The 12,060-nt window shown below is 39.2% G+C and overlaps 1 protein-coding gene across 1 annotated transcript in view; it reads right to left on the bottom strand.

The window, feature by feature from the left end:
- Positions 1-555: 555 nt before the first annotated feature.
- Positions 556-12,060, bottom strand: part of glra3 (glycine receptor, alpha 3) — a 48,496-nt gene continuing 36,991 nt past the window's right edge. Inside the window, exons 6-10 of the mRNA XM_055158267.1 lie at positions 8,918-9,055; positions 6,651-6,865; positions 2,585-2,734; positions 1,591-1,716; positions 556-873 (exon numbers count right to left, since the gene is read on the bottom strand). Coding sequence (XP_055014242.1) covers positions 556-873; positions 1,591-1,716; positions 2,585-2,734; positions 6,651-6,865; positions 8,918-9,055 — 947 coding nt within the window. The remainder of the gene's footprint in view (positions 874-1,590; positions 1,717-2,584; positions 2,735-6,650; positions 6,866-8,917; positions 9,056-12,060) is intronic.

The raw sequence follows: 12,060 nt of genomic DNA on the forward strand, positions 1-12,060 counted from the left end.
AATATTGTTTAAAAATGCTAGTTTTTGTTCATTATTTTATGTTTTGTCAGATTACATTAAAGGTTTACCATGTAACATCTCTTCCACCTGCTTGTCTCCATGGAGATGTTACTGATTTTCTTGAAATATTCCACAGTATGCCATTCAACTTATCTATATTTATTCAATTTTAACTGCTTTTAGTCCTGAAAAATACCTAAGAAAAACTACAATCTTACCGTGAGAAGTTTTGTCACTCCACACATCTTACCTGCAATTTGACCCGATGATTGTCTCCATGAAGATAGATAAGTTTAATGCAGTGCTATAGAATTATTTCAGGTCAAGCAAGCAGAAAAGTGACATGGCGCACCTTTAACTCTGCTTCTACTTGTGTGATTGTAGTTTACTCCACCTTTGATACATTTAAAGCCTTATAATTAGTAGAATACAAAAAAGTGAATACCACAGTCATACCATAGCTTTAACATGTACAAAGTGAAACTGGTGTCTTAAACAACCACAAAAATGCTTCAAACTGTACAAGTCCGTTGCATTACATTATAAAAGTACTTTCTACTGTGCGTGAAAGTCCTCATGTCTCAGGATCTTATAGAGAACCCAGTAAAAGATATTAAAGAAAAGGAAGGCTAAAGGGAAACCCGCTCTGGATACTGTGTCTATCTTTTTGGCTCGGTCGATGAAAAGTTTCCTCATCTCTTCTGTGCTGCGCCCCCCTGTAGTGGGTGCAGTGGGTGCAGTGGCCCCGTTGGGCCCTGGCTCTGGCCCTGGGTTTGTGGAGGAGCTCAGGGCGTGGTTTAAGGAGGTCTTGGGGTCTTTGGTGGAGCTCGGAGTGGATGTGATGGCCAACCTGCTCTCCTGGATCTCTGCCTCCTGAAGAGAAAGATTTTAAGATTTTTATATGTTATAAAAGATTAGAGTAAGAGAAGATTTGTGTTCAGGGTAAGAAAGCCTTGTCTTTCTTGACAGTTCTATATTTGACTAAAGTTCTTCAAAGAGACTACTTCCTTTTTACTAGAAGTAGATATCATTTTAGACACATGTTACAAGTAGATATACTGTAAATATATGAGGCTTAAAATATTATATTTTGACATCTGACATCTGACAACCAGTCACTGTCTCTTCCCTCTGTGAGAGAGCCACAGCATGTTTGCCCAGAGAAATGACCTTTTGCACAATTTCCCTAGAGCCTGGATTACATGAACACATAGCTCACTGTTGTGTAAAAGAAGATGTCAAAACATTGTGGATTTGTGAAAACTTTTGGCCCTATAAACAGCCCTTAAGTGTATCTGCTGTCATCTATTTGAAATCACTTGACTTTACAAACTTGACCTACCATGGAGTACAGTACAGGCGGAAAACACACTACAGTGAGTGAAGTTAATGCAAAATAGGCAAATAGAAACAACATATTCCCATGCAGACAAACAAACATGCATGACACTCGCCCATACAAGTATGGCTCATTGTCCTGGTCTTTACCCTGTGCTGGAGCTGCTGGAGCTGAGGTACTTGAGGTACTTGAGGTACTTGTGGTACTTGTGATACTTGTGGAAGCTGTACGGTTGGTTGCGTTGGTGGTACAAGTTGGTGGTTGGAGTACAGATTGCCCATAGACCCGTACAGAGGCTCTGAGGCCCTGTGCCCATTGTTGGTGACTCTCCTCAGGGACTCAGCCAGCTCCTCTGGGTCTACAGCACCCGGGACGGACTAGCACCAGCATGCATCCACAAGCAAAAACAAACACAGAACACAAATATAAACAAAGAATACTACTAAATATACACACAAAAAAGAAAAATGTGATGTCAAACTTTCAGTCAACTTTTGCTATGTCGAAAATTACACTGGTTTTCAGAATACAACTTCAAGTCAAGTTCTTTTATCTATAAGTTGAATATGTAATTTTGGTGACTGAGTGACAGGTGGATTTCAAGGCAATATAAATATGAATCAGAATCAAATCTGATGAAATCTTGATATTCATTTTTTGACTTTTCGCCCATCTCTAAATCCTACAACTGAAAAATGTTAACTTTCAAAATAATTTTTACAATGTGGCATTTTTCTGTTGCATAATATAGTTTTCAAGTTGACTGAAAGGGACCTACATCATGCAGTGGCTCATCCTCAGACAGTGAAGGATGGCACGCAGACCACATAGTGAGACACAGATAGAGGCATGCAGAGGTTCACATGCACAACTCACTTCAACCATTAAACCAAGACTTATCTTTGTTCATCACATATTGACAATCACACATCTATAGTTGGGGCCTGTACCGTATCTGTGTACTATAGATGTCATTTTATTAAGTAACCACCAGATGTCAGTATTGTTCAGGAGGATGCCTAGAGAAGCCAGCTCACTAAATTCAACTCTGTGTTTGCCTAAACTAATCCTGAACTTACCCCAAAACTGGCTTCTAGCAGCAGGTCTAAGTTCATATTAAACATAACATTTTGAAACATTTGTGATTTGCAAATTCTGACCATTCTAATAGAGATTCATCTACCTGTTTTTCAGCGATACACCTGATTATGATTTTTTGCATGAGTTTATAAAGCGTGTCCGTACCTTGGTCTTGGGCTTGTGATGACGTCTGAATCGCAGTAGTTCTTTGTGTTGTCTTGATACAAAGTTCACCGCCGCGTATTCAAGCAGAGCAGAGAAGACGAACAACAGGCAAACAGCCATCCAGATGTCTATGGCCTTCACATATGACACCTGGAATGAGAGACAAAGGGTTAGACCTGGTTTAGACCTGGGATAGCAAAATGTGTCTTCTGCATTTGGAAGCCACATGAAAAATCCAAACAGGACATAGACCTGGTACAGACCTGGTTTAGTCCAGTTTGGTCCTTGATAAGATTAGTTGTGATTATAGCAGTAAACAGTAAATACTTCAACTATACCTAAGTTATTGGAGCACTTTTGAACTTTAGCCCCCAAAGTCATTCTTGATCTCAGCTAACACAATATGAAATGCCCCACAACTTTCCCTCTTTTTCTCCTCCTCTCCTCCTCCTCCTCCCCCTTGCCTCCTCTCTCCTCTCTCCTCTCCCCTCCCTCCCTTCTTTCCTCCTCTCGTCTCTTGTCTTTTCGCTACATTTGGTAAATCCTAAAAATAGACAGTAGCTGTGATGCTCTGGGCTTGTTTTGATAATGTTTGTCATTTTGTGTTTTCAGGGCTGTTTAGAGCAACGTTGGAATCTCTGTTTATTTTGATTCATTTTGACGACAAAACAGATTACAGCTTTACTGTTTTGTAGCAATTTAGTCTCAGTCAAGATTGACTCATCTAGTTTCATTGAAGGAGATATAATATGTAAAAGAGACTTTGAAGTGTGTGAACGTTTATAATTGTTTCCTCTTCTCATTTAGGGTGATTCATGCATGTCTGAGTAATCTTTCGTCTTTCTTTCTCCTAGATTCAAGACCCCACACAAGCCAGTGCCCAAAACTGCAGGTAGTCTCTAGAGGACACATAGTTTTTCTAATTGTCAGTATATGGACAGACCATGCCTCATGTGAACCTCCAGAATTCCCTCACTGAGTTGCAGAGGCTGCACTAGCACTAATTCTGTGAAGTTTGTACAATGAATGGCTCCAAAATAGACCTAGAACCAGGAAGAAGATTAAGGACATAACAGAGAGACAATCCGGCAAATGAGGAACACACAAAAGGGGAGCTAATGAAACAGATGCAACAATTTAGGATGAAGCAATAATCAAAGGCAGGGCAAAAGTAAATCTGCAACAGAAAAAAGATGAATGATTTCAAAATAAAAGGGAAGCAAACAGGACATGACATGATTCATGATTGTCTGGAGGTCAGATTGGAGAGAGGCATTTTAGGTTTAAAACTGGATTTCAACATTGAACTTGGCAACCAAAATGAGAGCCTCAAGTGAGGCTCAATCTGCTTTCTGATTAGATAATCACATAAAAACTGTATTTAATTTGAACATGTTTACCTCATATGTAGGAACACAGCTCTCGCTTAATTGTCAGTGTGGAGCAAGTCCCAGCTGGTGCCCCCCTAAAACACCCCTCACCCCTCGAGCCTCTGCTCCACTGACCTGACACAAGAGGCCTCACCCCCAAGTGCAAAACTGTGTATGAACAGAAGGAAAGCCTAACCTGAACAGACACGGAGCAGAGGAGAGCACAGGAGAGGAGGAAGAGAGAGCGAGAGTGGAGATGTGGAGGAGAGGAGGAAGAGGGAGGGAGGAGAGAGAGGAGAGGTAGAAACAGGAGGTGCGTGGTGTGCGAGCAGAGGATAGTGATAATAATGTTACGTAATACAGCGTGATACATGCAGGATGGACACTCATGCATACAAGATAGCAGAGTCACACGTGTGACCCCAACAATCAACATGATTTTGTGATGAAGAAAAAAGAGGAAAGAGACAGAGGGAGGGATGAAAAAGAGAGATAAAAATACAGAAGAAGTGGAAAAAGTGAAGGGGAGTGGGAGAGAGAGTGAAAAGGAGAGCGAGAGAGTGTGAAAAGGAGAGACAGAAAGGGAGAGAGTGAAAAGGAAAGAGAGAGAGTGAAAACAAGAAAGAGAGACTGAAAAGGAGAGAGAAAGAGATTGAAAAGGAGAGAGAGAAAAAGGATGAGAGATTTATTGGAGACTCAAACATGCTTTACACTATCATATTCGTTCTCTCAGTGATGGTTAGTTACTGCTCATGGGCAAACTGACAAAAGAGAGACTGCAAATCTACCACTCATCTTTAAAATTCTAAGTAGATGTAATATTTATTGTTTGTTTCTTAGACATCAGACCTCTTTGTTCAGAATTGCTCCATGTGTCGAATATTTGTTTGTCACTATATACTTTTTTACTTCTCAAACGAAGCGCTCCTTGTGGGATTAATAAACTCGTCTGAATCTCAATCAATCAGGCAGCTCCTGGTATTCCCACTGATCAGACAAGAACAGGTATTCTCCAAATGCTTAAGGTTTAGCTCTGAAATATGCACAGCAGGTCAAATCCTCCAGTTACAATTCAGACCAAGGCAAGATCAAGACCTGGATCTAGAAGCTGTTCTACCGTCTCCAACTGCCCGACAGGTACACCCAAAAAATAGCCCTTTTTCAGTAGATGTAAACATGTACCTGTAATTGTGTATATAATTCTAGCATGTAATAGTAATTAGATATATTTGAATCATATATATTACAGAGTACTGCACATATCCCATTCATCCTAATCCTGCTCCATTCTAAACCCAGAGATTACGGTTATCTTAATTCATCATATTCATTCATATGACTGATTTTTATCATTCTCTACTGTATTTTTCGGACTATAAGTCGCACTTTTTTCATGGTTTGGGTGGGCCTGTGACTTATACTCCAGTGCGACTTATAATTCAATTTTTCAGACAGCTGCGAGAGGGCGCTCTAGCCACTGTCTCGCTGCAAATAGTGAAATATTCAACCAAAAACGGTAATCGAGCATCAGAAAGAAGGTTTGACGTGAGCGAGAAACTCGTGATTGACTGGCGGAAAGCGTGGATGGAGAGTACAGCTTCACGGCAACCGGGCGGGTGCGCCATGTAACTTTCCTGGAAGTCATTGAATGAATCGACAAAGCCTGGACTTCAATGACAATGGAAATCATCCTGTCGGGATTCAGAAAGGCCGGAATAATTTTAACTGGAACTGATGCTGAGTCTGTAGACAGCTACACAGAAGAGGAAGCAGCGCTCTGTTTACATCATGGATTTATGGTTTAACTCCGGAAGTCACGCAGAAGTGACACCGAGGAAGAATTGAATGGATTTAGTCATTTGGAGTGAGATCATAAGTTTGGTAAACTTATGTTCTGTTGCTTATGCTATAATTATCTGAATAACTGTTAATATGTTACGTTAACATATTAACAGTTAACATATTCTGTTGTTGTTACTATAACTTGCCTTTTAAGATGAAATATCGATTCCTGGTCTCCGATTTTACAAAATACATTTCCCCAAAAAGTGCGACTTACAGTCCAGTGTGACTTATATGTATATGTTTTTTTTCTTCTTCTTGCACATTTTTTGGCTGGTGCGACTTATACTCTGGAGCGACCGGAAAAGTCCGGAAAATACGGTAATTTAGATTTAATTTGGTGGGATTGTTACCATTATGAATATAAATTATATTTTTACATAAATCAAGAAGCAATATGCAAAGGGAAAATGGGAAAATACACTGAAAAATAAAGGAAGTCGACAGTTCAAAACATGATACAGGGAGAATTGTATCCAAAAATTTGACACAATTTATACACAACATTTATTTTTCGGATACTTTAAATACTAATAAACAAAATAAAGGTGCGTTTTTATATTTTTATTTGTCAAAAAATAATTTCTGTGAACATTAGAGGATTTTTACTAGGCAATAGTTATGGAATTCCCTAATAAAATGAGTAGTCTTACCTGTCATAGGCACTTTAAACTGTATATCCATGTTTTGTACTTTGAGTTGTATTTTTCATGTATATTTTCTACAAATTAGCCATGAAACCTTTTACTTTTACTTCAGTACACATCTTCACTACCCTTTGAACCACTGTCACAAATGAGATAAAGAAAACCCACAAATCAGTCTTAAACACGGTACAGCAGTTTCCCTTTTACCTTGGGTAGGGAGGTACGTGACCCAGAGCTCTGCGTCGTCATAGTGAGCACCGTGGTGATGCCGAGTGCCACACGAGCCGGAGCTGCATCCATGTTAATCCAGAAGGAGACCCAGGACAGGATGACGATGAGGAGAGATGGGATGTACATCTGGATCAGGTAGTAACCCATCTGACGCTCAAGGTGGAATCGTACCTCAATACATGTGAATTTACCTGAGAAGAGATACAGACATGTTAGGGTAAAAAAAAAAAAATCTATACACAGATACTAATTGATAATAAAACTAAATTGAAAAGAGATACTCATTTGAACGTATCTATACCAAAAAAGAACAACAATCATAAATGACTGAACATTTCCTGAATTTCAGAATCTACCAGTGAAAAGTTTGGACATGTTTTCATTTTTGTTCTGTATTCTCTATTTTCATTTCGTTGAGTTACCAAATGGTCTTGTAATCCCTCAGTTGTCCAGGTAGGTTCCATTTTGGTCCACGGGCCCAACCGATATATCGGTTGGCCGATATTATCATCCGATATGGGTACTTGGAAACATATCAGCTATCGGCCTAAATCTTGTTGATATGGGCCGATATTTCATGTGGGCATGTTATACCTTGTTATAAAGCTTAGACTCTCTACATTATGTTCATTTAATCCAATTTACAGACAGATGAATGTCCTAATATGTGGGTCCGTATTAGTATTTATCTGCGGAGTCATTAGTTGTACTGTCCCTGAACACACCCCCAGAGTCACATCTCTCACGTGCACTTGTTTACACCCGCAGCTATAGATCCATGTGCGCAACACTTAATTACTGTGACGCGCACGCATTTACAGCTAAAGGCTAATAGCGGTAGTTTACTTTCTTTACTAGCTGCTAGAATGTGATGCAAAAATGCCATTAGTCCGACCTACTGTCTGTAAATATGATGTAAAGAGGCAGAATAAACCCAGTTTAAAATCCACTAGAGCCACCCCTAAGTTTGTTAAACAATTCAAGATTTACAGTGAATTTTTACATCACTAAATATATTGGCGATTATATCGGCTATCGGCAGCTCCAAGTCCCATTTTATCGTTATCATATTGGCTGCAACAAAATCCATATCAGTCGGGCCCTATACTAGACTATGTGCTCTTATACTTGTTGTTGTGATGTTCTGACACAGCTGAAGATCATTCTAAAGCTATTCAGTTTAGATACTAGTTTCAGTATCTGATTTTCGGTACTTTTGACAACCCTACGGTATATACTGATGGGACATTTCAGTAATTTTGAATAGATATGGCAGGTAGTACTATTTGCAGCAGTGGATAAGTAGGTTATGGTGAAACTAAAGGTGCAATTTATTGGGTCCTCTACATTTGACCCATTCCTGTGTGTCTGGGTTGAGGAGCAGTAGCAGCACCCAGGGACTCATCTCCATATCTCAGGACTACCTTAGCTGGATGATAAGTCATTCATTTGTTCTTCTAACTTTGTTCTAGTTATTTTCAGAGAGACACAGGGGACCAGACCCCTCAACCTCTTTATCTTTGCCTCCCTCTTTCTGCTCCTCCCTCACTCCGTACTCTCTCTTCTCTGTTTTGAAGCTGTTTTATCTCCCTCTCTCCTCTTTGGATGTCTCCCTCTCTCTTTCCTTCCCTCTCACCCTCCCTCTCCTACACCTGTTTCTCTCTCTTGGTTTCCAGCAGCCAAACAGTGACTGATGAAAAGTGGCAGTGGCTCCGACCTGTTCACTGTTGGTTATTTTTGTTATTTTGCCTTTAGCCGTTTGAATAAAAAGTCTGTGTGCAGCTGTGAAACTAAACAGCAACAGATTTAACACCTGTTTCAACTATTTTGTACTTTAGTACTTTCTGCAGTGGAAGTAACTGGATTGTAGTACTTGGTGCAGTATCAGTACCTGTACTGTAGTACTTGGTGCAGTAGAAATACCTGTATTGTAGTGCTTGATGCAGTAGAAGTACATGTACTGTAGTACTTGGTGCAGTATCAGTACCTGTACTGTAGTACTTGGTGCAGTAGAAGTACCTGTATTGTAGTGCTTGGTGCAGTAGAAGTACCTGTACTGTAGTACTTGGTGCAGTAGAAGTACCTGTATTGTAGTGCTTGGTGCAGTAGAAGTACCTGTATTTTAGTGCTTGGTGCAGTAGAAGTACCTGTATTTTAGTGCTTGGTGCAGTAGAAGTACTTGTATTGTAGTGCTTGGTGCAGTAGAAGTACCTGTATTGTAGTGCTTGGTGCAGTAGAAGTACCTGTATTGTAGTGCTTGGTGCAGTAGCGTAGGTCAGACTCGTCTTTCAGGATGAACTGGGGCAGAGTGAGTCCTTCTGCCACCTGCACAGGGCCGTTCTCCTGCCACTCAAAGATCAGGTCGTTCATCGTGTACCCAACTGCAAGAAAACAAATAACCCGTCACAACTGACTCTGATAACATCACAACACCCTATACTCTTTATCAGTATCACTTTATTTGTACCCAAGGGCAGTTTAAGCATAGCCTGATTCATTAGCTGGTTTCACTTTGTGGAAACCGTCTGACCTCGCAGCATTAAGATTTGTTCATTCAACAGTAGGCAGGTGCTTTTTTATTTAACCAATTGGTGCTATTGGTCATGACATATGTAATGCAACAAATCCCGTAGGAAGAAGGGCAATAACATCTTTCCCCTTGATAAAATTCACCAAATATTCTCTTTGTTCTGACTTTAAATCCTCAATCTCGGGAATTGTTGCCAACGCAGAATGTATGTCTTCATCTACATCCATCTCGACCGCTTTGTTTACTGTGGTGTTGTACCACAAAAGGGACCCAGACAGGTGCTTGAGTTTGACGTAATGGCTTCACAACTCTTCGCTGATTGGTCGGTGCGCGGTCTACAAATTTCCAGGGTTCTTGCAAACCGTGTGGTGTATTCCTGACATAGTCGCTGGAGAGAAATGAAATTGAGCGGAGGCACTAAATGGCACCAGCCTGACTAGTTTAAGCACACTAAGCAGTGAAAAAAAACTGAAAAATAGAAAGCTCAAACTAAAGTGTAGCTCAACAGGTGGACTCATCAGATCCAGAGTTAGTTTAACACTGAACTGAAGGACAGGTCAGAACACTGTGGTGGAATTAGCTGTTTAAGTGTCAGATTGTAGATTTACTGACCTAGTTATAGTTAATATCTCTGTAATTAATAGGGCTGCACACTCAAACAAAGTTTACATTTGGACTTGTAGTGGCAGAGAAATGGGGCTTCATGTGTCATATATGTTATGTTTAGCATAATTGTGTTTTGTTTACTAAAGGTCAGACACAAATATACCAGAAGAGAGCATAAACCCCAGGGCTCCACAGGGGGCGCTGTGACTCCCTGTGTCTGAGCAGAAGAAAGCCCAAAGACCTTTACTTAGATTCTGCCATTTTAGGAAGTGTTTCTTAAAGTGGGGCCGGAGTTGGGGGTTGCAAGATTATTTCAAGATATAATTTTCAAAGTATAACACTGCATTTATCAATTCATAAGTTAAAATGCTGAAATAAATACAACTAATCCTAATTTATAGAAATTGCAGTCATATAGTCATATCTGCATTATAAGCTATAACCCAGATGTATGTGCGTGCCTTATATTTCCTGTGCATATGAATCACCTAATCTCTGGTGTGGACAAACATGTCTGATCTTTGCACGCTAACGGTCACTAATGGAAAAACTACCCATCATCCATCTGTGCAGACCCCCCCTTCCTGCTTCCACACACACGCACTCACACACACTCACACACACACAATATGCCATATGCTTCACTGCCGTCCGTGACAGCCAAACTTACTCGTGCATGATAAAAAAAAAAAGTGCTATGAAAACATTGGCATTTATGCAATATTAAGTGATTCACATTAGGAACTAGCATGAGAAGAGCAGTATTCCACATATACACGCTGGCCCTGTCTCGCAATGATAAAGATAATATTATGCTAAACTGACTAATCCTAATTTTCCATATCATAAGCATACATAGAGTTATGGAAATGTACACGCCACTCAAAGAGATAAGCAATCTAACCCACAACCTCTTTAGTGAGGAGAAGCAGGATAACCACTCTGCCACAGTAACACAGGGAAAAAATGCACATGCCACTCAGAGATCAAGAGTTTCTTGTTTGTTTATTCGAATTTTCATTAGCCATTGCTATTCTTCCTGTGTTTTCTTTCTCTCTCTCTTTTTTTTTTTTTTTTGATAGTACTTTATAAAAGAATTCCTTGGGTGAAGGTTGCAGTATTACAGAATGGCAACTAGTCTTGTATAATTTTTCCCATTCATTTTTACAAGGGCTTTTTGAAAACTTCCTGAGCTTATTTTAAGAAGAATATCAAAATGAAGTTCCTAACAGACAGAAAAAGTAACTGTAACAGGATACATTTACTCAAAGTTAGTACTCTGACTACATATTCCTGGTACATGTATTCAATTACTTCCCAACACTGCTAACAGATAAAGTTTTTTTTTTAAATATTCAATTTATTCATTTTAATTATTATTTGTTTTTTTATTCATTCATTAAATAAATAAAATAACAGAAAGACAATCGGGTTACACATTCATACAGTACATTTTGTCCAAGAGTCTTGTACATATTTTCACAGGATTTCATATAAAGAAATCATCAAAAAAAATCATCAAACCATCATAAATCTTTTTTGATGGATTGACTTTATTGAAATGTTTCAATGATGTATTTAGGACTTAAAGGTAATGTTCGTAATGTGGGTGTCCAAAAAACTTAAAAAGTCTTGAAAAAAATTAAAAACGTAGTAAACGTAGTGGTTTATAAAGTTAGAAAATATATTTTTAATAAAAGTATGGGTCTTGTGGTCCTTATACTGTAGTTCCCACACTGATGAGCCCCGAGTGAGCTTTCAACTTGGTATTTATTTATTTAGTCGTAAAACCTACAGGAAAAATGAATGGGAATTTTACATCATAATGCATTCATGTATTATATCTAAATTTAGCATTTCTTCAATTATAATGCTTTAGTGAGGACATGGTTTATTGTTACATAACACTGGAGTTGACATAACATTGAACTCTTGTTAAATAGCATGCTAAAGCGTGTCGCGTGCACTTTTCCTGTGGGTGATCACAAAGTATAGAAACATATAAGGCTGCAATTACAATGAATTATGAACCAGGACAGGAGGAGGAGAGGCTAAGTGGTGCTAACTTATTTATTCCAATATAAAAGTGATACAGCGGATTGTCAGAAGTGGATTCGGTTTCCTCTGCAAAATAAATGACATGTCCCAAAGTCCGTCTTTAATTATACAGTGCTTTGTTGAAACCAGCCATGTATAGCTCAAGTGCATGTTGGGACTATGAAATAAAGATTGGGATGTGCTGAAAAGGTT

This window comes from Boleophthalmus pectinirostris, unplaced genomic scaffold, assembly GCF_026225935.1.
Source record: "Boleophthalmus pectinirostris isolate CB_2022bp ecotype Guang Dong unplaced genomic scaffold, ASM2622593v1 HiC_scaffold_22, whole genome shotgun sequence".
NCBI classification, from domain to species: domain Eukaryota; kingdom Metazoa; phylum Chordata; class Actinopteri; order Gobiiformes; family Gobiidae; genus Boleophthalmus; species Boleophthalmus pectinirostris.